The sequence below is a fragment of the Balaenoptera acutorostrata genome, chromosome 10, assembly GCF_949987535.1.
Source record: "Balaenoptera acutorostrata chromosome 10, mBalAcu1.1, whole genome shotgun sequence".
Lineage (NCBI taxonomy): Eukaryota > Metazoa > Chordata > Mammalia > Artiodactyla > Balaenopteridae > Balaenoptera > Balaenoptera acutorostrata.
In genome coordinates this window covers 35504660-35531846 of record NC_080073.1, presented here as the reverse complement: position 1 = coordinate 35531846, position 27187 = coordinate 35504660, and the positions used below count along the sequence as shown (strand labels likewise).

At 43.9% G+C, this 27187-nt stretch overlaps 2 protein-coding genes across 6 annotated transcripts in view; one reads left to right on the top strand and one right to left on the bottom strand.

The window, feature by feature from the left end:
• Positions 1 to 30: 30 nt before the first annotated feature.
• Positions 31 to 14474, top strand: IL17RB (interleukin 17 receptor B). The gene is given in 14 exon segments (XM_007174791.2): positions 31 to 124; positions 2241 to 2265; positions 3034 to 3174; positions 4658 to 4785; positions 5194 to 5231; positions 5233 to 5318; positions 7167 to 7214; positions 8711 to 8815; positions 8818 to 8853; positions 9590 to 9663; positions 10684 to 10729; positions 10732 to 10782; positions 12276 to 12374; positions 13921 to 14474. Coding segments are annotated over 14 exon segments (1491 nt in total). The 5' UTR covers positions 31 to 64.
• The window catches only part of ACTR8 (actin related protein 8), a 29543-nt gene continuing 3782 nt past the window's right edge, over positions 1427 to 27187 (bottom strand). The window contains exons 3-17 of one of the 5 annotated variants that reach the window (XR_450384.3): positions 25839 to 25949; positions 25111 to 25215; positions 24655 to 24828; positions 24044 to 24137; positions 23694 to 23826; positions 22243 to 22396; positions 21363 to 21458; positions 20712 to 20852; positions 19520 to 19784; positions 18619 to 18782; positions 17601 to 17789; positions 15940 to 15973; positions 14123 to 14191; positions 13378 to 13480; positions 12192 to 12363 (exon numbers count right to left, since the gene is read on the bottom strand). Coding sequence is in view for 4 of the 5 variants with exons in the window: in XM_007174789.3 (XP_007174851.1) it covers positions 17646 to 17789; positions 18619 to 18782; positions 19520 to 19784; positions 20712 to 20852; positions 21363 to 21458; positions 22243 to 22396; positions 23694 to 23826; positions 24044 to 24137; positions 24655 to 24828; positions 25111 to 25215; positions 25839 to 25949 (1581 nt within the window). In the remaining variant the exon portion in view is untranslated. Of the gene's footprint in view, positions 5924 to 12191; positions 12364 to 13377; positions 13481 to 14122; positions 14192 to 15939; positions 15974 to 17440; positions 17790 to 18618; positions 19401 to 19519; positions 19785 to 20711; positions 20853 to 21362; positions 21459 to 22242; positions 22397 to 23693; positions 23827 to 24043; positions 24138 to 24654; positions 24829 to 25110; positions 25216 to 25838; positions 25950 to 27187 lie in introns of those variants that run through there. The other 4 variants (XM_007174789.3, XM_007174787.2, XM_057555480.1 and 1 more) reach the window with 4 other exon arrangements.

Below are 27187 nucleotides of genomic sequence, written 5' to 3'. Positions count from 1 at the left end.
CCGGGATACCAGCGCGGCCGAAGGCTGGCCGGGACCACGAGCGGTGGCGGGCGGTGGCCCCGCGATGTCGCTAGTACTGCTGAGCCTGGCCGCGCTGTGCTGCGGTGCCATGCCTCCGGAGCCGGTAAGTCCACGTCCGCGCCCCTCTCCCGCTTTCCCGTCCCTCGAGCCCGGGCCCAAATTCGTCCCACCCGTCAGCTCATGCTTCTCCAAGGCGTTCGCGGAGGGCCGTCTGAAGGGGACGCTGTGCATGCTCTGGGGCACCGGGCGTCGGGCTGCTTGAGTCAGGAGCAAGGGAATCAGACAAACCTGGGTTCACATGCCACCATGTGCTCTTGATTCAGCCATTTATACTCACGGAGCCTCTTGTCCTCATCTGTGTAAGGAAGGGTCATACCTAACTTACCAGGATCTAGTGAAGGACAGCTATAGGGCCTGCAAGGCAGCAGCAAAGAGCCTGGCACATATTAGGTGTTCACTATTGTTATTGCCTGGGGTCTTGAGGTCTGCCCTATTTGGGGGCACAAGGGCTGCTTCTCCATTCCACTCGCCTTTTTTGCCCTGTTAATTTTGCTGTACTGGGCCCCTTGTCCTCAGAGCTAAGCTCCTGAACTCTATTGCAGGTTTCTTTTCGTCCCCTGTGCCTTGAAGGACTGAGGAAATCTTCTGGGTCATTAAAGAAAAGCTCATCTGCGAAATAGCATTTGAAGCTATATTGCTGCCCTTTTAGCATAGCACATAGCATAAAAGCATGGTGTTACTTGGTGATGGAAAGACAAACCCCATTCCCTGCCCTTACGTCTTCAGCTACTCTCCTTGTCCTCTGTCTCAGTTCAGAGCCCATCCCCTCAGTCCCTGGCCTTTTCCACTAGAGGAAGAATTCATTGCCTTTTTCAGTAGCTGCTGTTAGGCCAACAGCTTGAACTCTGTAAAGTTTAGAGCTGTTGCTTTGCTTCTTCCTAAAATTTGTCTCACCAGCCCTTTGACAAGAACGTAGCTCCCAGTATCGTGGCTCATTTGTTTAAAAAGCTGCCTGATGATATCCGTTGGAGTTCAGCTTTAAAAAGACAAAGATGAGCAACTGACAATTTCACCCAACTCAGATTACTCAAACTATCAAAAGTCTTGCCTTCTGTCATACAAGGTGTTTAGAAACGTTGAGGCCGTGAGGGATCAGACTCCAGAGCTGGTGGACTTAACCACGCTGTGTCATGTCACTGGAACTTGCGGCTGCCTTTTAGATCCAGTATTTTATTACAAAACCAAAGTACTAATTATTTTTTCCTATAAAAAGACATGAGCAGTTAACTCCAAAGGATTTAATACTGGCCTTTCTTAGACACTGATGATATTATTTATTTTTTTAAAAGTTTTTATTTTTTTAAAATAAATTTTATATATTTTATTGATTTTATTTTTGGCTGCACTGGGTCTTCGTTGCTAGCGTGGGCTTTTCTCTGGTTGCAGCGACCGGGGGCTACTCTTCGTTGCGGAGCATAGGCTTCAGTAGTTGTGGCACGTGGGCTCAGTAGTTGTGGCTCACGGGCTCTAGAGCACAGGCTCAGTAGTTGTGGCACGCGGGCTTAGTTGTTCCACAGCATGTGGGATCTTCCTGGACCAGGGCTCGAACCTGTGTCCCCTGCATTGGCAGGCAGATTCTTAACCACTGTGCCACCAGGGAAGCCCTAAAAGTTCTTTTTAAAAGATAACATGATGAAATCACAGTTGCGTTATGATTTTGTAAATATCTCAGGTGAGTCCTTTTATATTAGAAGCAGAATTTTTTAAAGCACCTGGGAAAGGCACCATGGACTGCACTCTTCTGCTTATCTTCTTGGCACAGCCAGTCCTTAACCTGGGAGAACTCAATAAATATTCTAGACTGTCCTGAAAGCCTGCAGGTAAACATTAGCGTGTGAAGGGACCTTCATGGTGGTCCAGAGTTATCCCCTGCTTGTAGCAGAGACGGCTGAGGTGCAGAGAGGGGTAAACCCACCTCTGGTCTTTAAGGGAGGTGATGGCCAGGCTTGAGGGTCAAGTGTACTAGTGGTTAATCTATGGCCCATCATAGCCTACCATGGGGCCACGTAGTCTCCCTCAAACTGTGAAGTGGAACCAGCTCAGCATTCATCCCTTGTATATGCATTTAAGGAAGAAGATGGTGTTTTGCCTAATTGGCAAATGAAAGCTTGTGGTTTGACGGTATTCAACATGGCACTCGGTTTCTTTCTCTCTTGCAGACGATTCAGTGTGGCTCTGAACCCGGTAGGTGCACTAGAAACAGGGCTTTACATCAAGAGCACAGTTGGACCTTTAGGGGACCCGAATCCTGGCAGTAGGTCATGAGAGACCAGGCACAGGGTGAACCATTGCTTCATTAGCTGATGCGGGTGAAGCCTCTATCTGCTCGAGGCAGAGCTCCCAGGGTTTCAGGTTTTGGGGCTGGACTCCTGGCAAGTTAGAGGCACAGGAAGGGTGGGAATCGCCATGCAAGGTAAAAAGGGAAGCCTGCCACTCCTTGGAGGGAGATCAAGTGCCACGGGAGGGACGTCACTTACAGCTGGGAACAGGATGCAAATGTTTTAGAGAAGGAGTGTGGGAGATTGTAGCATTTGAAGACTGGGTGGGCTTCTGCCCAAGAAATGTGGATGGACAGGGTGAGCTGGAGGGGAGATGGTACCAGCAGAGACTGGGAGGTAGGACGGGAGAGTCATGGGGGCCAGCTGGCCGGAGTCCAGGATGAGGTGTGGGGAAGGCAGGACTGATCCTAGTAAACATGTCAAATATATTAGATACACACATACGTATGAAGGGACCCAGAGTGGTGACACGTGCTCTGTTGGTTGGGGCCCGGAGGTTGAGCATCACCTCGGCTGCACATCAACCAGCACTGAGAAATGTCTGGCCTGCCTTAGCTGGAAGAAGAGATGAATTGTGAGTGAGGGGTGGTCAGGGTGGGTCACGTAGAGCAGGTGGCATTGGTTTGGGCTGGGGAGGGGGGGGGGTGTCATGGGCAGTCTCGCCTTCTCCCAGGACCATCTCCAGAATGGATGGTCTGACACACCCTGACCCCAGGAGACTTGAGGGATCTCCGAGTGGAGCCTATTAAAAGCAGTGTTGTGCTGGAGGACTATTCAATTTTGATGAACATAAGCTGGATACTCTGGGCAGATGGTAAGTTTGCATCAAAGATAAGGCCTGACGTGTCTGCTAAAGCAGAAAAGGGCAGACTCTACAACCCATTACTTCCCCTCCCAGGCACACATCCAACAGAATACGTACATGCACGCACCAAAGCCACAGACTAGAATGTTCATAGTAGCAGTATGCATAACAGCCAAAAAATGCCTCAAATGCCTGACAGTAGAATTAGAATCACAAAACGGAATCCAGTATAGCAATGAGCATGAATGATCTGTAACTACACACAGTGTGGATGAATCTCACAAACAAAAGAAGCCAGATTCAGGAGTTCATACCTTCACATCTGCACGCAGGCCTGCAGTCCTACCCACCAGATGATTCCATTAACAAAAAGTGCAAAACAGGCAAAACTACTCTAAGCAGTTAGAAGTCAGGACAGTGGCTACTCTCAGGTGGGGAATGACTGAAAGGAGGCCTGAGGGGCACTCCTGGGGTGTTCCTTAAGTACTGGCTGCATGAGTGTGAAAACTCATCAAATGGCATGCTGGTGTGCTTTTCTGTATGTTATGCTGTCCTTCATGGAAGAAAATTGGGTAAGGCCAGAGATGATCCCCGAGGTTTAGGAAAACATTCTCTCGGGTAGATAACTTTTCCACCTCCCAAAGGGCATTGTGGAAGTCCTGAAGTCCTCATTTCTCTGAGGCACCTTGTGAGTTCTTTGGATGAACCAATCCTGGGGACCTAAAGGCCACGTGTGTAGGTTCCACCCACTAAATTCAGCTAAATTCCATCCGGTCAATAATCTGGGAGTGCCAGTCGGGTTCCCAGAGGGCCAAGGGGAGGCAGACACAGGCACAGACTCCGTCAGGGGAATCCTGGAGGGACCTGTACTCCGAAGGGGGTTGGGGAGAGAGGAGCAGGAGAGGGCCCTGGTGAGACCACATTAAATTAGATGTTGCGATAAGGCATTTGGCTTCATCCCTGGCACAGAGCAGGCTCATGTATGTTAGCTGTTGTTATAGGCGGTGGTGCATGAGTTGGGCCTTGAAGGAGTAAGACTTGGAGAGGCAGAGAATAGGAGGAAAGGGCATCCCAGGGAGAAGGATCAGCATGCGTAAAGGTGCAGACGGAACAGGCATGGCTGCTGAGGACACTGTGAAAGGCCTTTGTGGTGTTCTATACAGCAGGCCTGTTCCTCTTAAAAGAGACCCAAAATAGTGCAGTTAGACTCCTCTTTGCAGGCATCTGTGAAATTCAGGCTCATCTATGAGGAGGAAAGGCTTTGGAATTTGAATCCATATTCTTCCGCTGATGAACTTTGTAAGCCACAGCAAAGCTCCCTGAAATTCCCTAAGCCTCACTTACCCCATCTGTAAACTGGAGACAATCATCGTGCCTACCTTTGAGGGCTACAGTGAATGCGAAGGGCGATGAGGCAGGGAGGCTGTCTAGCATCAAGTCATCCACAGATTTAGCACTAAATACACAACTGCCCTCTTGCCCACCTCGGCAGCCAGCATCCGCTTGTTGAAAGCCACCAAGATCTGCGTGACGGGCAAAAGCCACTTCCAGTCCTTCAGCTGCGTCAGGTGCAATTACACTGACGCCTTCCAGACTCAGACCAGACCCTCTGGTGGCAAAGTAAGCACTTGGAGACACTTGGCTAATTGTCACTAATCCAGGTCCTTTGTTGGGGGTGTGGATGTTGTGCTCACATACAGGCTGCTGAGAGCTACAACCTGGAGCCTGAAGCAGGATGCCTGGGTTCAGATCCCATTTGGGGCCATTTCTCTGCTGTGTGCCTTGGGCAAGTCAGCATCCCTGGGCCTCAGTTTCCCCATTAGCAAAGTGAGGGAACCTGAACTTAAATTACATCCTGGCTCTAGAATTTTACCCTTCTCTGATTCTGTGAATTACACTGGCAAGCCATGTAGGGTCCATTTCCTTAGCAGGCATTGACTAGAGACATGAGTTTCAGCAGTAGGTTAAGGAATGAAATTATAACTGAGAAGAACTTGGAAATTCAGGGCTTCCCGCTTTGCCTTGCAGTGGACGTTTTCCTACATTGGCTTTCCTGTAGAGCTGAACAGTCTATTTCATTAGGGCCCATAACATCCCCAATGCAAATATGAATGAAGACGGCCCCTCCCTGGCTGTGAACTTCACCTCACCAGGTACACTTCCTCACTCTTCTCTTATTCTCTGTCTTGTTGGGACACCTGTTTTGGTATGTGGTTTGGTACAGAGAGGCCGGGTACCCTAGACAAGGCGTTTGGCCTTGCTGAGTCTCAGCTTCCTTGTGTGTAATGTGGACATGACGGTAACCGCACCTCACTCACAAGGAGAGGATTAAGTCAGGTGAAATGGAGGGGAAAGCCCATTCCTGTGTGTCAGGCACTGATTGAGCACTTGACACGCATCATCTCACTTAAGCCGTCAACAACCCCGAGGTTGGGACAGTCCTGTTTTACAGATAAAGAAACTGAGAACTTAAGTAACTTGCCCTGGTTACACATGCAGAAGTGAAGCTGACGGTCAAACTCTGGTCCTTCTGGACTGATGCACTGTAGCCATTCTTTGTTGTTGATGCAAAATGCTTGTTATAGCCTCAGCTTCCTGGCAGGTTGTGTAGTCTGACAGCGTGCGGCTGGTCTCTGAGGATGTGCAGACTCCAGTAGGTTTGTCCCCTGAGCTGCGGTGAAGAGGCAGGTGGCACTAAGTTGAGTGCTGGGTTCTTTCCCTTGTTCTATGACACACGATCAGCTCTCTGGTGTCACACCTGCAGTAACACACACAGGGCTGGGGTGAGGATGAGACGGGATCATGGGTGAGGAGGGTCCAGCATGGTGCCCGGCCCCAGCAGCTCCCACGTCACCCCCACTCGGCTGGGTCACCTGTTCTGTATCCCATGCCTGTCCCTGTCCCAGGTGTAGCATCAAAGCCAAATGGGGCAATTTCCAATCTGTCATTGTTCCTTGGTCGTGGTCCAGTGTATTCTTGGCATCACATCATTTACTACACAGTAGTGCCCAGCTTTCTTGATGAGGCTAAATCTCATTTTTTAAATTATATTTTGGAATAATTTTAGATTTACAGAAAAGTTGCAAAGCTAGTACGAAGAGTTCCCATATTCTTCTCACCCAGTTTCCCTTATCGGTAACATCCTACATTACCGTGGTCTATTTGTCAAAACTAAGAGTCCAACACTGGTACATTTCTATGAACAAAACTCCAGGCTTTATTGGATTTCACCTGCTTTTCCATTAATGTCCTCTTTCTGTCCCAGTGGCATTTAGTCCCCCGTGTCTCCTTCGTCTCATCTGATCTGTGACAGTTTCTTAGTCTTTCCCTGTGTTTCACGACCATGACAGTCTTGAGGAGTGATGGCCATGCATCCTGCAAACCCAATCTGGGTTTGTCTGGTGTTTGTCTCATGATTAGACTGGGGATATAGGTGTGTTTGGTGAGAATTCCGCAGAGGTGAAGCACTCTTCTCATGACACTCTATCAGGGGTGGGTGACATGCACAGGATGTCACAGGTGGTGCTCACCTTTGTCACTGGTTAAGTGGTGTCTGCCAGGCTTCTCTGTGTAATCTACTATTTTTCCCTTTCCCAAATTTAGTTTTTGGAAACAAATCACTAAGTCTACCCCATCCTGGGGTGGGGGGGTATAGGGTGGGATTAAGCTCCACCTCCTGGAAGGGGCAGTATCTACACATATTACCAAACCTCATTTTTGAATAATGGTTGGTTTCTAAGTCTTCTCTTGGGGATCACAGATAGTTTTGATAAAGGCTGTATTTAAATTAGACTCTGGTTATCACTTCATGAATAGATAACCTTCTGTTTAACAGTATAATGTTAGCATCTCATTTATATCTGCTATCTGACCTCATATGTGAAATGTTCCGGCAATTCATTACAGGTGTGGTAAGCATATGTGTGTGCACACTTGTTGGCAAGGGGGTGGAGCAGAGATACCTTTTTCTAAAATGTAAAAACTTTCATTCAAATTTCCAGGCTGCCTGGACCACAAAATGAAATACAAAATAAAATGCATCGAGGCAGGTAAGTAAATACAGCATTTGCTTTTGTTATTAGAAGAAATTCATACCGTGAGTCAGCGCAGCTCAAGCTTTTTAAGATGAAGGAACTGAGGCCTAGAGTGGGGCTGTTATGTATCCCAATTGCTCAGACTGTGAAGGCTGATCCCGGCCAGCGCCGTGCCCACTGAACCCAGGGATGGACAGACTCTTAGTAGGTTTATATGGTGAGCAAGTCACAGAAAAAAAACACCCTGCCCCCCTTGGTTAAAGTAACATTTTACGCCAAACCAAAGGCCCTTCCTGCCTGGATGGGAATCTGTAAGTCCTCCACCTGCTCAGACACCAGTACCACTGAACTGTGGGCACCCTGCACACCTTCTGCTTGGATGTGCAAACATTCAAGGTGGGAGCGTTAGCTAAAGTAGTGACTTTAGCTGGTACAACTTTAGTAGTGAAAGCAGAAGCAGGCTCTCAACCTGTGACCTCACGGGGGTCCACATCTTACAGGCCAGACTGTTAGAACCTGCCCCCACCCTTCGCATTTTTAAATAAGCCCATTCAGGATAATCAGTCCCAACTGTCCAACTTCCAAGGGTTTTACAAGGATTTCTGTGCATTTCCGGGTAATACAGTCTTAGGGTGCTAATGAGGCTAGTGGTTTTGAAGGCATCAGTCCCTGCCTCTTAGGCACCCCCATGCCACAGGCATCCCTATGAACCCCAGCAGACTGAGTGCACGCGTCTCCTTGCTGGAAGGCAGACTTGGAGCATTGTGCCTCCTCTCTCGCCTCCCACCAGGAGAGATCTGGAGTGTTGGAGGACACTGGGATGTGAGGGGGTCTGAGGGCCTCCAATCAGTCCTAGAACCCAACTCCTAAAGACAGTTCTGAGCTGGGACTTGAAATGGCCTCCTGGGTGGGGAAAATAATACACGGTATTCTATATCATGTTCCTGGAAATTAACTGAGTGCTGATTTGCAAGCCACATGAATGAAACCACCAGCTTTTTCTCACAGAGTAGACCTGTCCGGGTATCTTCTAAGCATGAGATATTTCCTTATTTCTTGACATCCAGTAAAGCTGGGGCAGAGTAGTCTGATGGATGGAGTTCCTGCAACGCAGAGTGTTCTAGTTCTAGCTGAATTCCCTCGCTCTATAAACTTAGACATGTCTCCTAACCTGTGGCTCCTGCTCCCCATCCTGGAAAGGAGGAAATCCTGACCCCAGCCCTTCACTCAAAATGGATGTTGCGAATAGAAGGGAGTAGTAGGACCCGGCCCGTGCCTCTTACCACCCTCCGCCCAGGGAAGCTGTTTGCAGCAAAGCAGTGACGTGGGGTCACTGAACTTTCTTGGGCAGCAGGTTACTTTGAGATGATAAATAAAAGGCACACTGTGTAGCTGAGTATCTCTTGGACGTGTGCCTCAGAACGTACATCTGTTTTTGTCAAGCCCTTATGGGGGCTTAAATGAGGGCTGAGTTTGCAACTCCAGCCTTGTGATTCTCTCTCAACTCACAGGAAGTCTGTGGGATCCAAACATCACTGCTTGTAAGGAGAATGAGACCATGGTAGAAGTGAACTTTACAACCAGTCGCCTTGGAAACAGATATATGGCTCTCATCCAAATTCCACTGTAATTGGGACTTCTTATGTGTCGGAGGTACTTTTTTCCCCTTCATTTCAACACCACCCCCCGTCCTCAACCTCCAGCTCTCCTTCTCTTGTCGAAGAATGCAGATTCCCTGGACAGGCTCTCTTTTGAGAGAACATGGACAGAACTGTCTGCTGTACAAATATGCTGGGCTATTTTGATTAATTCAGACAAAGAAAAACAAGTCCCTGGGAGCATCCCTGGAAACATCCCTGTGACTCTAAAACCAACCAAAGGTAGAGGTCTCAGAAGTATGGAGTGAATCCTGACTCACACATAGTCTAATGAGTTCAAAGTCAGTTTGGGAAGAGCAGTGTCTTCATTGGCAGTCTTTGATCTAATCATTCGTATGGCTCCTAATGCTTTTTTTTTTTTAATGTATTTATTTTTGGCTGCATTGGGGTCTTCGTTGCTGCCTGAGGGCTTTCTCTAGTTGCGGCGAGCGGGGCTACTCTTCGTTGTGGTGCACGGGCTTCTCATTGCGGTGGCTTCTCTTGTTGCAGAGCAGGGGCTCTAGGCACGAGGGCTTCAGTAGTTGTGGCACGTGGGCTCAGTAGTTGTGGCTCGCGGGTTCTAGAGCACAGGCTCAGTAGTTGTGGCACATGGGCTTAGTTGCTCCGCGGCATGTGAGATCTTCCTGGACCAGGGCTCAAACCCATGTCCCCTGCATTAGTAGGCGAATTCTTAACCACTGTGCCACCAGGGAAGTCCCTGGCTCCTAATTCTTGATTTTTGTCTCACTCACCTGCACCAGAAGGAACTAACTCGAACTTCCGTGGTGGTTCAAGTGACTGGGGAACGTTAAGGTGCTGTGGTCCAGGTAAAGCTGAACGAGATGCTCTGGGGAGGGGAGGAGAGGGGAGGGGCACTGAAGACCCACTGCACTGCCACTCGATGCCTTTGAGTTTTTCTAGTTGGAGCAGATGAATTCTCTCCCCAGCTCGCTTCTGCCAGCAGTCTTGCCATTATGTGAGGTTGATGGGGAACCCCGGGCCTCCACCTTCACAGCTGTGAGGTCAGGAAGCTGACCTTATCATCACGGTCCCTTCTGCTTGTGAGTGGCTGTTGACTTTCCAAGGTGCTTTTATTCCTATTTTCTGTCACAGAAACACAGAGGAATTCTAAGCCATTTTATTATCCCAAGCCTCCATTTTCACTGCAAAATGAAGTAACAAAGGATTTGAAATCAGCAGGCTTGGGTTCCCAATCAGCATATGAACTTTGAAGGGCAACTCTGTCCCCTTGGGGACTGAGTTTACTCCACTGGAGAACAGGAAGTTGGGCTAGCAGGTGCTCTCACAGCTCTTTCCACTGTGAGTGTATGCTGTGGGGCCATGGAGGGTCCCGGTGGGACACAGCTACACCCAAGACATAAGGGCCTTTTTGTTCTTCATTCCCGGGACATACAGGCAGAGCTCAGACACGCCCAGCGGAGCAGATACCCATCAGCACGTTAGGACTGCACCCCTTTTCCAGGGAACCAGACTCTCCTAGTCCCAAGGGACTTACATGTCGTAAAGCGCTGGCTTAGGTCAAGAGGAGTCCCACTGCTCTGTTTTTTGGAGGACATATTTGTATATGTATTAGGATGTGACCTAACACTTTTAGATAAGGAAATTAACATCTTAGCAATATGTTCAAAGTTTAGGTTCACAGCTCAGGAGTCTTAGAAGGTTTGGTCTTGAGTCACTAGTCTGGATTTTAGGGCTTTGTGACAGAAGTATGACCAAGGAAAAAAAATGTCCTATTACAATGCTAGAGAGGGGTTGAAGCCAGAAAAAAAGGGAAGAGAAGTTCTGGTGAAAGTAGAAATAAGGCTGAGCCCCTCATTTCTCCTTAGCTGACTCCGTATTTCCATACCTGTGGCAACAACTGCATCCGACGCAGAGAACTGTGGGGCTTTGCCCACAAATGGGTGTCCCCTTCCCTCGGGATCACAGTAAGTGTCCAGCCCTTTCTATGGGAGGATCAAAGAGGCTGAGGACATGAAGGCCCCCAGCCCCACCCCCATTCAATATGCAACAGGCTGGGGGTTGGGGAGCGTGAGGGAGGGTCCCTGCCTGCAGGTGCTGAACAGGGTACAGGGAAAGACAGCGGTGCTGTGCCTGAGAGCTGCAAACTGAGTAAGAATGAGGCTTCATTTATGAGATCAAGATCTGTGACCAAGCAGGATATACACAAGGGAAAAAAAATCAACGGTGCAAAATTGATATTCAGAGTGCCGCGAGGATCTGCTGAAAAACGTCAGGGCTGTAAAGGGACTGAGTATATGAGGGAACAGGCATTTCACTGCTTTTTGACTTTCTTATCCGTTTCAGTGGCCCAGGCCTGGCTGTTACTGTAATTCATTGTGGCCACACTGACATCTGGATAACAAATTAGGAATAGTGGCACCAAGAGACACACGTCACTGGTGCCTGAGAGCAGCTGGTTCTGGAGAATGTCTCTCTGGATTTAGCGATGTTAGTACACTCACTGCAGGTTGACAAATAAAATGCTTCCAGAACTAGCCCAGGGGTGGGGTCAAAAGTTAAAAGGGGACTTACCTGGTGGCTCAGTCGTTAAGAATCCACCTGCCAGTGCATGAGACATGGGTTCGAGCCCTGGTCTGGGAAAACCCCACATGCCGCGGAGCAACTAAGCCCATGCGCCACAACTACCGAGCCTGCACTCTACAGCCTTCAAGCCACTACTACTGAGCCCGTGTGCCACAACTACTGAAGCCCGCGCGCCTAGAGCCCGTGCTCCGCAACAAGAGAAGCCACCGCAATGAGAAGCCTGCGCACTGCAACGAAGAGTAGCCCCTCTTGCTGCAACTAGAGAAAGCCCGCGCGCAGCAATGAAGACCAACGCAGCCAAAAATAAATAAATAAATAAATTAATTAAAAAAAAAAAAGTTAAAAGGTGCTGGTCTTAGAAACCCACCCTCCTAACAATCCTGACTGCTGTGTAGGCACAGTGCCTATGGATTCCTGAGCACTTTCACACGCTGGAGCTTAACTGGTCCTCAACATTCCCGTAACCAGGTGGCATGACCCCCCACATCTGTCAGTCTGACAAAACAGCCTTTAAAAATGCCATCTATCCATATTATGTATTAAGTAATTGCACCCAGAATAACATTAATTCAGCAAAGAACAAAAAAACGAATGTAAACTCTGGTTACCACAGTGAAAATGTGGAGTAAGAGGCCAAAATGATTTTAGAGGACTGTTCCTAACCTCCTGGCCCCCTCTCCCTTTTGAGAATCTAATGAAACACCTGGACACTATGGAAAAACACACTGATCTGCAGACCCCCTGGAGGTCTACTGACCCTTGGCTTTAAAGGGACCAAAACTTCTACAAAGCACTGAGTAAAAGTTTTAGTTTCCAAATAAGAGATAAATTTGGTTCTGTTCTGCTGAAGGTGAGTAAGCTTTGTTTTCTCCAGGCAGCGGTGTGTTGGGCGGACGGCTGCCTCTCCTCCTCTCGGCTCTGCCGGTGGCCACGTGGGTGCTGGCGGTTGGGATCTATCTGACCTGGAGGCATGGTAAGGGTTATAATTCAGTTCTTTAAAGAAACGCAGATGAGGAAATAACACTGATTTTTTTTTTTTAAAGGCGATTCCTCCAAAGGCAATCACATTTTGGCATTACACAAGAGTCAGACATTTATTTAATGCCTCAGAGCTCTCCTAAAGACTAATATAATGACTGGACCACACCTGCTAAGGTAAAGCAGGGACTGGGACTCCAGATCTGCTATCACCTGTTTTCTTTTTACCATCGAGGCATCTACAACGAGTGTAATGGGCCAAAGATAGCTGATAACAAATTACATTTTACCTGTGATAGATACTCTATGCTAGTTCCTACTTTTGAAAAATAATTCTTCCAAAGCATAAGAACAACACTCACTTGGATTCATATACTCTAAGGATCCTGCCACCTCTAAAACACTGAAGACTTGAATAAGAAATCAGAGTATTTATATAGATACACAGCTAGAGGGAGGCCCACTGAAAACCTCTGCTTCTCCTCCCCTCCACACACAGACAAGGAAATATAAATGTAGTCTTTGAGTTGTTTGTGACGTTGTATACATAACAAGATTAATCCCATGTTCTTAGGTAAGCAAGCCATGTCGAACTTTGACCTTAAGAATACTTATTATGGGCTTCCCTGGCGGCGCAGTGGTTGAGAATCTGCCTGCCAATGCAGGGGACACGGGTTCGAGCCCTGGTCTGGGAAGATCCCACATGCCGCGGAGCAACTGGGCCCGTGAGCCACAACTACTGAGCCTGAGCGTCTGGAGCCTGTGCTCCGCAACAAGAGAGGCCGCGATAGTGAGAGGCCCACGCACCGCGATGAAGAGTGGCCCCCACTCGCCGCAACTGGAGAAAGCCCTCACACAGAAACGAAGACCCGACACAGCCAAAAAAATAAACATAATAAATAAACAATAAATTAAAAAAAATTTAAAAAAAAAAAAAAAGAATACTTATTATATTAATGGATATTGTTTGACTTGTATTCATTACAGTAGTTTCATACCTAGTTTCCATTCTTTAGCACGTATAGGACAGAATTCCAGTTGAGTTCCAGCTGAAATGGGGGTACCACTTAACCTTATGGAACTGTAAAGAAACTCTACCACCTGTAGGTAGAAGATGGAACAACTACTGAGTTGACCCAACTCAAAACGTGATGTGAAGGGCAGAGAGGTCAGCTGTCCTTGTTCACATATGGCACTAAAACTACTAAATTTACAACCACCCACCTGAAACAGAGTATCTTAAACCTGAACAGTTTCTATGAATTTATTTGAAAAGCTACGGGCTTAATCAACAGGACTAATTCAGTGATAGGGACTTAGAAAATACATCTTTTAAGCATCTTTAAGGTTTAAGCATTGGTGTGTTTCAGGTGATGTGTACAAAAGGAACATCAGGGGTATTTTCCTCTCTGGCAGTAATAACATCCCTGGTGCTCAGCTGATGTGCCCTAGCAAGGGATCATTCATCAGCGATGGTTTAGACTAGCGTGAAAGCCTGTTATTTGCTGTCCACAGATGACAAATGCTTTTCTCCCCCACAGAAAGGATCAAGAAGACTTCCTTCTCTACCACCACACTACTGCCCCCCATTAAGGTTCTTGTGGTTTACCCATCTGAAATATGTTTCCATCACACAGTTTGTTACTTCTCTGAATTTCTTCAAAACCACTGCAGAAGTGAAGTCATCCTTGAAAAATGGCAGAAAAAGAAAATAGCCGAGATGGGTCCCGTGCAGTGGCTTACCACTCAGAAGAAAGCCACGGATAAGGTCATTTTCCTTCTTTCCAATGATAACACCATGTGTGATGGTACCTGTGGCAAGAGGGGGGGCAGCCCCTGTGAGAACTCCCAAGACCTGTTCCCCCTCGCCTTTAACCTCTTCTGCAGCGATCTAAGAAGCCAGACTCATCTGCACAAATACATGGTGGTCTGTTTCACAGAGGATACCAAAGACAACGACACTGCGCTCAGTGTCTGCCCCACATACCGCCTCATGAAGGATGCTACAGCTTTCTGCACAGAGCTTCTCCATGCCAAACGTGTGTCGATGGGGAGAAGGGTGCACGCCTGCCACTACAGCTGCTCCTCCCTGTAGCCCAGCCACAAAGCAGGAGACCTTAAAGCCTTCCTACTGCTCCAATTACAGGAGGAAAGCATCTGTGATGATTCTGAAGTTTACCATACGGGCTACTTGTAGGGAGGATTACAGATGAACCTTGAACAACCCAGGTGGTAGGGGTGCTGACCCCTGTGCAGTCGAAAATTCATGTATAACTTTACAGTCCACCATCTGTATCTGTGGTTCTGCATCCGTGGATTCAACCAACTGCAGACCTGTAGTATGTATTTATTGCAAAAATCTACATATAAGTGAATCTGCCCAAACTTGTGTTGTTCAAGGGTCAACCATACGTATACCTGCTTTAGCAAAAGGAAGTAAGGGAGGATTCACAACTGAATACATACACCTTAGCCTAGTAATTAAAAGTTTTTATGCTAATAAAATTGTTACAAATTTACTAACTACTATGGCATTAAAGAACAGAAACTGAATTTATAACTATAAAGCTAAGTCAATTTCACACCTAAAAATCAAGAACACTTATTAAACTATAACCATTCAGATAATCAATGATAAAGCATCTCCCAGCCGAATATCCAGTCTTGAATAGTCCATGCTCTGCAGAGTAGGGAGAATTGTTTAGCTCTATAACTTTCTAAGTTTAATTAATGAATGCCAAACCTAAGAGTCCTCACTAATTCACTCAATAACTTCTTAGGTGAAAAACCTTCTATTACACACACAAGTCCTTATTTCTAAGATAACAAAAATAGGGAATAACAAGCTGAACCTGTCTTTGCTGACCAGATGACCTACTCTATGTGGAACCACTTGTATACTTGGTATTTGCATAGGACCCTCCCTCTCAGAACTAGATTCATGTCCTATCTGACTCTTGTACAGGTGACTTTTAACATCAACAACAAAATACATCACTTGCAGAGCTGATGTCTACTTCTGCCCAAAGTTACCTATTAGAAGTCACTGTCAGAATTCAGTTTTATGGTTATTACATAACTTTCCATGTTCAAAACAAAAATAATTCCTATGTTGAAGTTAGCCCTCTTGAAGTAATTAATCTTTTTATAAATGAATTATTGCACTGGTTTACTTAAATAAAAAACAGAATCTACCATAGAATTACAGAATGTAGAGATGTGTGGCGTTTTAAGTCCTCCAACTTTTTACTTTTCTCAAAGCATCTTTTTCTTAATGCAGAGGTCACCAAAAGGTTGTTTATATTAGCACCCATATTTTTCTAGGAAAGCTTGTCTCTTTCGCACAGTGCAAGACTGCATCTGCTCTAGAATGTGGGTCAGTTTCAGGTGGATGACTGTTAAAATGTTCTTGTAGATTATCCTTAAAGGACCATGCCACTCCTTCTAATACATGTCTTACAGATAAAGACCAAAATAAGGAAGCATAGAGTGTCCAGCTTCACAAGCAAGTACTTAGCAATGCCTGAGGCAATACAATTAATGTGGTAAAGCTCACTTACTTGTCATGATCAGTTTTCACGGTGCTTGTAAGTGCTGGTAATAGAAGATGGCTTATGTCAAAACTTGGACCAGAAACCAACCTCCTCTGAATCAACATCTACCAGTTATAAGAGCAATATGCTATTATGTGAAAAACTATTATAAACAGAAATACATTATGCTTTTAGAACTAGGTAGCCAGTATTAAACTGTGTTGAAACAGCCCAGAAACATAAAATCAGTATTGTATAAATTTAACTATTTTGTTAAAAAACTGAAAAAATAAAAGCATACAATTTTCAAATTTAAGGCAAACATCCCAAATAATACTAGCAAATTAAAATTTTGTTATACTGGCAGACTCTTCTTTGTTTCCAACCTACTGAGCAGATATGCAAAATAATCCTATTTATTTAAAATGCTCTAGTAACAGCATTTCTCCAAGTCCTAAAACTTCCAACCATCCTTTTTTTTTTTTTGGCCATGCTGCGCAGCTTGTGGGGTCTTAGTTCGCCGACCAGGGATTGAACCCGGGGCCACAGCAGTGAAAGTGCCGAGTCCTAACCACTGGACTTCCAGGGAAGTCCCCCCAACCGTCCTTACTGCTTCTATATTCCACTGACCTGCATCTACTTCTGTCTTTCCCCTAGCCCCACTCCCACCCTCAGTTCTAGAGAAGCGAGATGGTCCCTGGCAGGGAGTGGCAGGAATCAGGCATCCTCCCCATCCTCCCAGGTCTCTGAGCCCATAGGCTGTGCTGGCTAGCTCCAGTCTCCAAACCTCCTTCCCTTCCTCTGCAGGGGCTCAGAAGGCTGGACCAAGGCCTGGACCACTGGTGGTAATAGCTGTCTGTATTTAAACGTTGGTTCAGACTGCTCACAGATTAAGGTCAACTGATCATACTGAACAAAAAGTACTCCAAGAACTTTCACTTCATTTTTCAGGTAAAGGAAAATTGGGGACCTGATGCTTAAGTTAGAAATTACAGCAGTCTCCTTGTTCATCTGTATGACACATTAGAAAATCATTAACCTAAATCACTTCTATCTGGCTTTAGGAAGCAAATGAGTTTTCCTTTTCATTTCTGTTCTGTTTTGGTCAATGATTGTTTTCCTTCCCCAAGCCCACCCTAGATTATGTCAGTAACAAAACCAGCCAGCCCAGCCTTAAATCTTTGCTTCTGGAAATCTAGACCTGAATGTGCCCCAATATTTTTTGTAATACAGGAGAAAATTCTAAAAAAACAAAAAACTTTCTTTCCTATTTGGAATTTTAGCAGCATACACAAGTCATGACATACGTGCTTGCTGTACTAGGTAAGAGGGAAAATGAGTGACCAGACATTTCTCACAATTCAGGTGCACAGTCACACACCCACCCCTCATGGTTATGTGAGACTGCCTGGTGACTCTCAGAAGCCAACCTAAATGAAGGGCTTCACCACCTGAGAACCACTCTACTGCAACAATTTAGATCATTGGGAGTTACAGACCCTGAAGAAGGGGCAGGAGAGTTTACCACTGAAGACTAAGTTCATATTTATTCTCAAATGTCCTGACTACAAAAGCAGCTTATTTTTTACACCAATGTCATGTTCTCAACATAAAAGTTAAAATTCATAAAACTTAAGCACCTAGGTCAATAAATTAGAATATAAATGTTCTATAAGAGTCTTTTATACCACAAGGTTATGTGTTGGTCTTCAACAGTGACTTTTCTGTCCATTTCACCACACAAAAGCAGCTCGCTCTCGTAGCATGCGGACGCCAAAGCGCTGCCATTCTCTCTGATAAATCCACAGCTCCTGTGTCGTATCTAAACAAGCCAACACTGCCCCTCCTTTCCATGCAATCAGCCGGGGATCCATGTCCTAGAGAGGTGATAAACAAAGATATTTCAGTGTAAGCAGACAAGACATATACTTAATCATTTACTTGAATTTGGGGGTAGAAAAAACCCTGCTGAGTCAATATGGAATAAACCAGATTTTCAATCTGCATTAAAGACCCATGAAGGATCCATGAACCACAGACATCTTCTATTTCAACTCACAAGAAAATTTTTTAGTTTTTATTACTGAAAATGCTACTATTCACTATTTACTATTATTCCACAAACTGTCTCTATAGGCAGGAACATATGTAAGGACATAACTTATTTTGAAGTTTGACTGGAATAAATATATCCCACAATCCCTCCCTCAGAATTAAAATTAAATAAAAATATTCCCAGGAATTGTCAGTGAGAATAAAAAAATACAGACACAATCTGTTTCTAAATTCCTGCGTTTATGGTTGCCAAGACAGTTCAAACCAAAAAGATCCTTGAAGATCACCTGGTCTAGGGACCAGCAGGAGATTCTTAATATGAAAGAGATAAAAATGGAGTTGTTCTGGCTGACAGCGTGAGAACAGTCAGTCTTCTCCTCGCCCCATCCAGTCCTCTGACAAAGGTGGAAATCAGTCATGCTAGTTTGGAGGGCACAGCAGGGACTAAAAGCCAGTAATCCAGTCCCTAGTCCAGAGCTCCTTTCACCACATCTGTGACCTGCTCAAGTAATTTTTCCACTTGATCAAGCCCTTAAGAACTCCCCAGACACAAACCCACGCCTCCCAAGATTTTCTCTGTCCAATACATTACAAGTAGAAATAATGCTGTTTCACTGGCAAAGAGTACAACTTGCACTGTGTACAACATACCTTGGGCCTTGTGATCACATCCACATTTTCAATAATTCGCCTGAATGAAGGTGGCATCTTATTGAGAATTCTGTGCTGCAGAAATTCTTGAGCTTTATGAAACATCAAACCACCTCCCACCACCAGGATGGAGCTGTACATCTTCTTTTTGGTTTCATCAGACGCTGAAAAGACAGTGAAATCCCTTCCACGCTTTTTCTCCATATCCACCACTACCCCAGGCCAAGCCACTATCATCTCTTGCTTGGATAACTGCAGGAGCCTTCTCAAAGGTCTCTCCCAACCCATCCCAGACAATGCTGCCATGCAGCCAGAGGAACCTTGCAAAACACAAACATGAGCATGTTGCTGTCCCACCCCCGACCCTGCTAGTAGCAGGATTAGGACCAGAATCTCTAGGGGGCCTACCAAGTCCAGCGTGGTGTGTACCCACCACTTCCCACAGCTTCACCCTGCATCCTGCTTTCCAGCCACACTGGCCTTCACACAGGCTTCTTCGTCTACCTGGAATGCCAAGGTAACACCTCACTCTCCCCCTAGATCCCTCTCTCTCAAACGGCTCTTCCTCAGGAAAGCCTTCCCTGCCTACCCCCCTCCACAGCTCCTCCTGAGTAAAACCCCTTATTAAATCCCTCAATCAGAAACCGTCAGTCAGAACCCTTTAGTTCAATTTTGTAGCACCTGCCACAGTTGTAATTTCATCTTTGTGTGGTAAGTTGACTTGATTTGGTCTCTTCCACTAGGCTCCATGCTCAGCGAGGCCAGGAACCAGATCCTAACACCTGACAATGTAGGCACAAAGCAGGTGCTCAATGGCTTTTGCATGAACATACTGCAGGGCAAAACTACACCCTAGCCTGAACCCTGTAATTGCTCTCTCCCGGCTCCCAGACGTGCTTACAACAACAGTCTATGCTATGGAGGATGGCTTTATCCAGGCCCAGGGCTTTCCCTTCAAACAGCGAGATGGCAGTCTTCCTGGACATCAGTGCAGTGAGAGCTTCCTCAGAATCATTGCCAGCCATCAAGCAGTCTCCCTGGGAGGATCCCAAGTCCACCTCCTGGGAATGCAGTCTTTCTGGAAGATCAGAGGACTGGCCACGAAGATCCCCCTCAAATCCAATGGGTTTGGATGCAGACTTTCGGTCAGCAGTAGCTTTTGCAGACTTTAAATCAATCAAAAGGAGAATCAAATGGATGGTAAGGCTATGATAGAACCTATGATGTTCTCCAGCTAGATCCCCCCCTCTCTACCCCACTACTCTACACTCTATAAAACGAAGGTCTGTCACTATGCTGCAGAGAGGAAACACACCATAGTCCTAAGACCAAGCATCTGGTCCCCACCCCTGGATAACTGGGAGTGAGGGGTGGTGTGCAGAAGATGAGGAAGTGCTGACAGTTCCAAAGCAATCACAGGCAGGCAGCGCAGATCACAGAACTTTGCTATTACTGATTGGATTTTTAAGATTGAAATGTCGATGCAGATGAACCTCTTCCCCCTGAGTTTTTAAGTGTAGTAGTTCACTGGAATTCTTAGGCCAGTGGCTATTATGGGTCCTCATTTTCAGACCTTATCTAAGCACCCCATGCTCAGCTTTGGGACAGGAACAAAGACTAGAAAAGGTTCACTGCCCTCTTCTCTCCATCATGAGCTGCTGTTTCATTAGCAGATAAGAGCTTTAATTTGTGCCCCTGAATCAGACATCCTATAACTAGGATCAGCTTTGGACAAAACAATTCAGCTCTTTGCCTGTGCCACCCAGCTTTTGCATGATAATTTAAAAATAAGTTAAGATTTTACTGAAACTACTACTGGATAAATATTCAAAAGTAGATAAAATATTATACATAAATAATACACGCCAAAAGGGAAGTATCTTATAGACTGGTATTCTGAAAATTGATGTTTGCTAAATAAATAAATCTGTCAGCTGGATTTTAAACACAGACTTCATTTCATCTATGGTCTTAAAAACAGTATCAGCTTTAGTATACTGTCAGATTGCAGCCACTGCAATGATCCATTAACTATGGGCAAACTTCTCATACAGGGACAAAACTGTCTCCTCTCACACAGAATTACCACAGACCTGTTCTTGCTTGCTTTGTGTGGCCAGCAGGTAATGTTCATCATGAGGATCCTCAGGGTCACCCTGGGATCTGTGCTGCAAAGTTGTCATTTTCTGTCCAACGATTCCAAAAGTTGCTGGATAAAACAAAGCCATCGGAGCCTGTGCATGGAAGGAAAAGAATGACCAACCAAGGATACTGCCTTCTGAAAAAACTGACTCATTAAATAAATTTTGTTCTTCCAAAAACAAAACTGGCAGATCAGATCCTGTAAGTTAGACCGAGTAAGCATTCTCTTTCAGAAGTAACATCATTTCTTCAGTGCATGATAGGCCAGAAAACTCACTTATCATCAAATTGAATGGGTGATATAACACCAGAAATCTCAAAGTAAATGTAAGATAAGTGCCTAGTAATCTACTTTATAATTTCCTAGTAAGAATGATGCCACTTTCTAAATAACAACTCATCACATACTGGCTAATTAAAATAATGGCTCAGATCTGTTCTAATCTGTACTCTACCAGTGGTTTAAATGTTGGGTTAGCAGCTAATTTACAACCAGTTGACATTCTCACCTCATGAGGTTTCCAGCAAGTACATATTCTCTCAGTCTGATTGAACCTGGCTGCCTTTCTTTCTACCCATGGAAATATATACCGATGTGTTACCTGGAGTTTTTCATCTCCTAATCGAAACTGGTAAAGAAGGGCAGGGGAATCTGGATGTCGAATCTGAAACTCATGGTCCTGAAGCCCAGAGATGTCCTGATTCCAGGAAAAGATGCTGTCAGTGAATCAGTAAAAGTGCATGCAAACTCTTCAAATGCCATCTAAATCTCACCTATAAAAGGGCTGCCCTACAACTTCCTACCACTCCCACTGGAACTTAATAAAACAAGAATTCAACCGTACCTTGATTCTCTTTCAACATTTCTGAAATTCCCACTATGTGCATTTTTGTTTGCTTCATTATCAACACACACCAATACAATGTCCAAACCAGTAAGCAAATTCCCTCAGTAACTGGGAAATGTTACCCTGTCTTATGTTTCTCAAAAAAATTTTTATTCAAAATTACATTACTTGAAAAATGCTTAAAAAAAAGTTGGAAAAAGAAAGGTCTAAAACAAATAGCATAAAAAGGTAGCAATTCATATACAGCAATGACTAAATGTTGACTGTTCACAATACCAAGAAAGTGCTTCAAATGATACCATTTTATTAACTGTCTATACCTATGTATTTACCTGCTACTATTCATTACATCCAAAGGTTTATCTTTAACCTTTATTAGAATGATTGTAGATCCTAAGGAGAGAGATATCTGCTAAACTCTCTTAAAAAAACTAGCTGTTTTCCAGAGCCTGAGACACATCCGTATAGCTCTGACCTTACCAAAAAACTCTCACTCCTCAACAGCTTCAGCCTCAAGGCTTTATAAACTTGGGTTGAACAGGTTGCATAATACTGTTCAATTTTTAATTATCTTTAAATATCTTCAATTTTTCCTGAAAACAAAAATAATCAGCAATTTTGATTTTGCTCCCACCTGATCTAAATGACAAAAAGTTTCTTTAAGGTGCTGCAGAAGAAGGCAATCCATTTTATTTGTTAACTGGCATTCTCTGTAAGGGAACCCAGCTCGCTGCATCAGCCAGTAAAAACATCTTGACACATCAGATCCACCATATGCCAGACAGAGCCTAGTGTTAAGAGAAAAGGGCAGATGGGTAACCTGTCAGTTAAGAAGGTGCAAAGGGTGCTCCAAAAACTCAGTTAGGCACAGTGAAACACAGCAAGTTTCAAGAAATGTTGCAGAGATAAATTAAAGCATGAAAGGACAGAATGGATGTAAGGGAGAGAGAAAGGAAACTAGCAAAAAACAGTGGTGAACATCTAGAAGCAAAAAATGCTATTTGCAAAAAATGTCCAAGAAACAGAATACACACTAAATCCAGCTCATTTCCAAGTCCATATGTGTAGCATATGACAGCTGTTTGACTGTCTGTACTCACCAACATGTAGAAATGGCAGGCAGTGACACCGTAAGACAAACTTATGGGAGAAAATCTTAGCGAATACTATCCACTAACTGAATATTTCTACGATTTGGAAAGATCACTGCTGTGCTGTTTTAGTGGTAGAAGACCTGGGTCCAGTGTTTTCTCTATACTCTGAAAACCAATGGCATTAGGTGTTACAAATGGATGAGCCCAAACAACTCAATCTGGGTTTGAGAATGCACTGTAACTTGGGGTGGGAGGTAACAAATTAACCTTTCTCATGGACTGCTGGACCCTCTTTTAAATTTGTTTCTATGCCTTAAGAGTCAAACTTCCTATGTGAGTGACAGGAAGAATTAGAGCATCCTGAAGAAGCCATGCTGGAAGCACAAAGTGCTGCAGAGAACTGGTATGTGCACTACCTGAGCGTGCTTACCTGTGCTGGGCTTGTCTCAGGACAGACAAGCAGCAAACCTGCTCCTGCTAGTTATTTTATTAACTCTTCTATCAGTGATGACATAATGAATGGACTTGACCACCATAAAGTTACTCCTCACTCACCAAAAACAATTATGACAAGAAAAGCAAATACTCAAACTGCTAGCTAGCTAGAGAATTCAGACCTGAAAACCTATTTTCTCCTACATGACTTGCCCAAATAAAGCTTTGCTGTGAATATGATTGGTATCTCTCTGCCACACCACAGTGAAAGACACAGAGCTAACGTACACACTTCCTCTGTGGGAAAGCACACAACACACACTAGGGCTTTCAGGAGCTGCTAATGTGAACTCATGTTAGAGAGTTCCAATGGGAAGGGTAAAATCGGCTATTTATAGCCGTGTTAGAATTTGCACTTCCACAATCTTACTAGTTTCATATGAAAAATCTGAATATGTAATTCCTTACAAAAACTTCTTTCTAACTCATGACGCTTTTAGTTGAACAGGCTGTGTGGGGAGAAGGAGCAGGGAATACCTCCTCCCAAGCTCCTCACCGAGTGTTCCGATGAGAGACCCCATCCTCCACACAGCACACGCTTGTCTTTTGGTCTCCAACATCTACAATACACGTGCTGCTTAAACCACTTCCATAGGTGGCACACACAGACTCTTGATGGACCACGATTCCTGAAAAACAAAAGGCAGAGGGGTGAACAGCTGGGGAGCAGGAAAGATCCTACAACAAATATTCAATTAAAGTCTAGGAACCTCCAGGCAATCATCCAAGTATCACTGACCCTCCCAGAATAAGCATTTCAATAAAGCAGTGAATCAGATTAACTTTGTCAGGAAAAAACAAAAACAATCACATTTCAGGCAGATTTCACTGGGGTATCAGACATACCTGAAAAACCCATCTTCATTAGGATCATATTCACTAATTCCTTCACATGCTGTTTATTATAGATATCAGGAATTAACAAGATACATCTATAATACTAAAAAGAAGAACAAAGAAAAAAATATAAAATGGTTAGCACTCAAGTCAGGTCAAAATAAATTTCACCACACTTGTCGTCAAAGAGGATTCTCTCTAAAGCAGTAGCAGCAATGGCTAGAGGCCCAAAATAAAAACTCAAAGCTCTCTGCTATCCTTTAGGTTTTATGAAAAGAAACAGAAAATGTTGAAGTTTTGTGGGCTTTTTTCCCTTTGAGTTATTTAACACTTGTAAAATGAAAAATAAGACAACTGATGTTACCGAAAAAGGTCCAGAGAGAAGGCATAAACATGAGCAAGCTTGCTGATTGCAGAGCAGCTGAGAAACACCAAGAACCAAACAAAATGAGAAAAAAAAGAAAGCACCAGAGGGGAATTCAGTGAAGGAAAAAAGATATCCTTAACACCTTAAGGTCAAGAAGGCTTCAAGGACACTGTCTTACAAACAACTGAGTATAGTATACTTTTATTGACCAAGAATCTTAAAGACAATCCAATAACTGGTCATTTTAGTTTACCTTTAAATCTTTCAGTGGGATTTCCAAGTATTTTTGTATTGCATGAGACCATATTACTTCAATATCTGCCAGAACAGCTGTAAGGGAGCCCCCAGGTCCTGGGTGAATATTTAACTGACCTCTTCTGATAGGCCAGTGAATATTGTAACAGTCCAAAGGATTAACATACAGGGCCTAGAAAAGACAGGGAGATTAATACATTGTTAAAACTCTTCTCTCAGGGTTTTCTAGATTCACACTCAAAGACCTAAGGCCAGAAATTATCATTAATATTTGCTGACTGTTCTAATGTTGAGAGAGGTGTAAGTAACATCTCAGAAGCCAGTGTGAATATCTGGTCCTCAGGGTAGGATTACAGAATGCTGAGAAAAACTAGAATTAGGTGGCAAAGCAAATTAATTTTATAAATAGTTTCTAGGTTTTCTTCTTCCATTTCACTGTAAAGAAGTTTCCTACCTCTTCTCCTACCAAATGCTCAGGGTGATGAGATGTGTTTGTCCACTTATTTCCAGAGCAATGATCTAAAATCGCAGGTCGCATCTGCTTGTTGTAGGAACGTGCCTGAAATAAAAGAGCATCAGAAAATTCTCTGAATCCATGCAAGAAAAAAAAAGGGGGTTGTCCTCTTTTCTCCTCTCTCACAGACCAGATACAGTGGCAAATTTTAATCATAAATCCCAGATATGTGACAAAATATTGATTGGTCACAAGTGGATTCTCCTGCCCTTTTCCACAGTCTTGATTTCTCCCATAATGTTAACACTTAGGCAGTGATTTAGTCAGTCCAAAATTAGTACTGTACTCTGCTGAAAGTTGAATACAGATTTATATATCATATAGACTCACGTCCATTCCTAGCAGTACTGGTTTATCACATTAAAATGACAAATGTAGTAAGAATACAGCTTCCCATCAAGATCCTGGAATTACACACTTAAGACTCTCAGATAAACTAAATTTTCATCAACTTGATACAAGAAACACCACCTTACAAATTATTGGGCCTGCCTAGACATTTGCAACATCAATTCAGGTATTCTGTAGGTGGTTAAGAATGGTTTTTCTTCCTCTTTTAAGGAAATCCCATCTTTAATTTGCATAAGGAAATAGGGAGCACAGACGAATGGTTACAACTTAATAGCAGTGGTCAAAGAATGAATCTGAAGAAAGAGTTGAGACCGAACCTGCTCAGGGGACACAGGAATCCGTCTTGTACCATTTGACATCTTTTTGGACCATATTGCTTGATCCACCATTTTAAGGCCATTCTGTCTTTGTTCATTACTTTCAGGTTTCTGGGGAAAAAGAATAGAGATGAAGAGTATAAAGAATTTAGTGAAAAAGAGAAAGAAATGGCAAAATACTAATTTAATCCAGCAAGAGCAAATGCTCCCTCATCAACGAGTAGCATGTCCTTCACCTTTGTCACACGTATTAATCTTAAGAATTCAAAGTAATCTTATTTATAAATAAAAAAATCAGAAAAGAGCCATCACCATAAAACTATCTGCAAAAATCTATAACCTCAAGTGGCTTTTGACTGATTTCAGAGGACTGCTACTTTATATTTACAAAGTATTAGAGAGACTCTTCCATATATCTATATAATGCTCATGTTTACAATTTTATAACAATGTTTTATTCCTTCATGTGTTATTTCACTTAATTAATGAGTATTCAAGTTCTTGCGATATTGCAAAGAACATTCTATATTTTTATAAAATATTTTGTTTTCTTTCCATTTTTATTCCTGGGATTTATTCCTAAAATAGAATTGTAAGATCCAAAGATATGCGAATTTTAGATTCTTACACTGTCAAGTTAGACTTAAGCTTAGAAATGGACTTAAGGAGAGTCTTCTAATTATGCTAAAAAATGGAACCCTAAGGCTTACTATAAGAATTATAGAAACTGCAAGTTCCTACAACTACCCTTGATTTAAAACTTAAAGCAGATTACAATGCAATACACATATTTAACACCTATCACAAAAATTTTCCTGTTAATTATCACCTGCAAAACAGGATGCCTACTGCATCCTAAGTAAACGCTTACTCCAAGGAAATACTATTTTTTGCCTTTAAATTATGATTTGATCTAAGATTGTAACAAGTGCTTACTGTAGCAATTCAATTGCTAGATTGAAAATATGAGCTCAATTTAAACTCTAAGTATCTGGAAGAGAAAATATGGCAGTCAGTTAATAGACACCTGGATGCATCATTTTAAGGGAGTGACAATTCTGTATGTTCTACTAAAGATCATCTTCATCAATACCCAATTCATCCTGATGGGTGAAAAAAATTAGATTTACTTTTGTGATAATTATTACCGTACAATCTAAAATTGATAGCTCAGATAAAAAATGATATTTGTAACCCTGAACGATGTTGTTATTTTAAAATACATTAAAGCTATGAAGATGTCGTTCAAGATTATGGCATACATTGAATATTGAAGCCCTCCCAAGGAGACAACCCTGGGCTTTCTCTCTAGGTCTTACATTTCTTTTGTGTGTGTGTGTGCTGGGGGG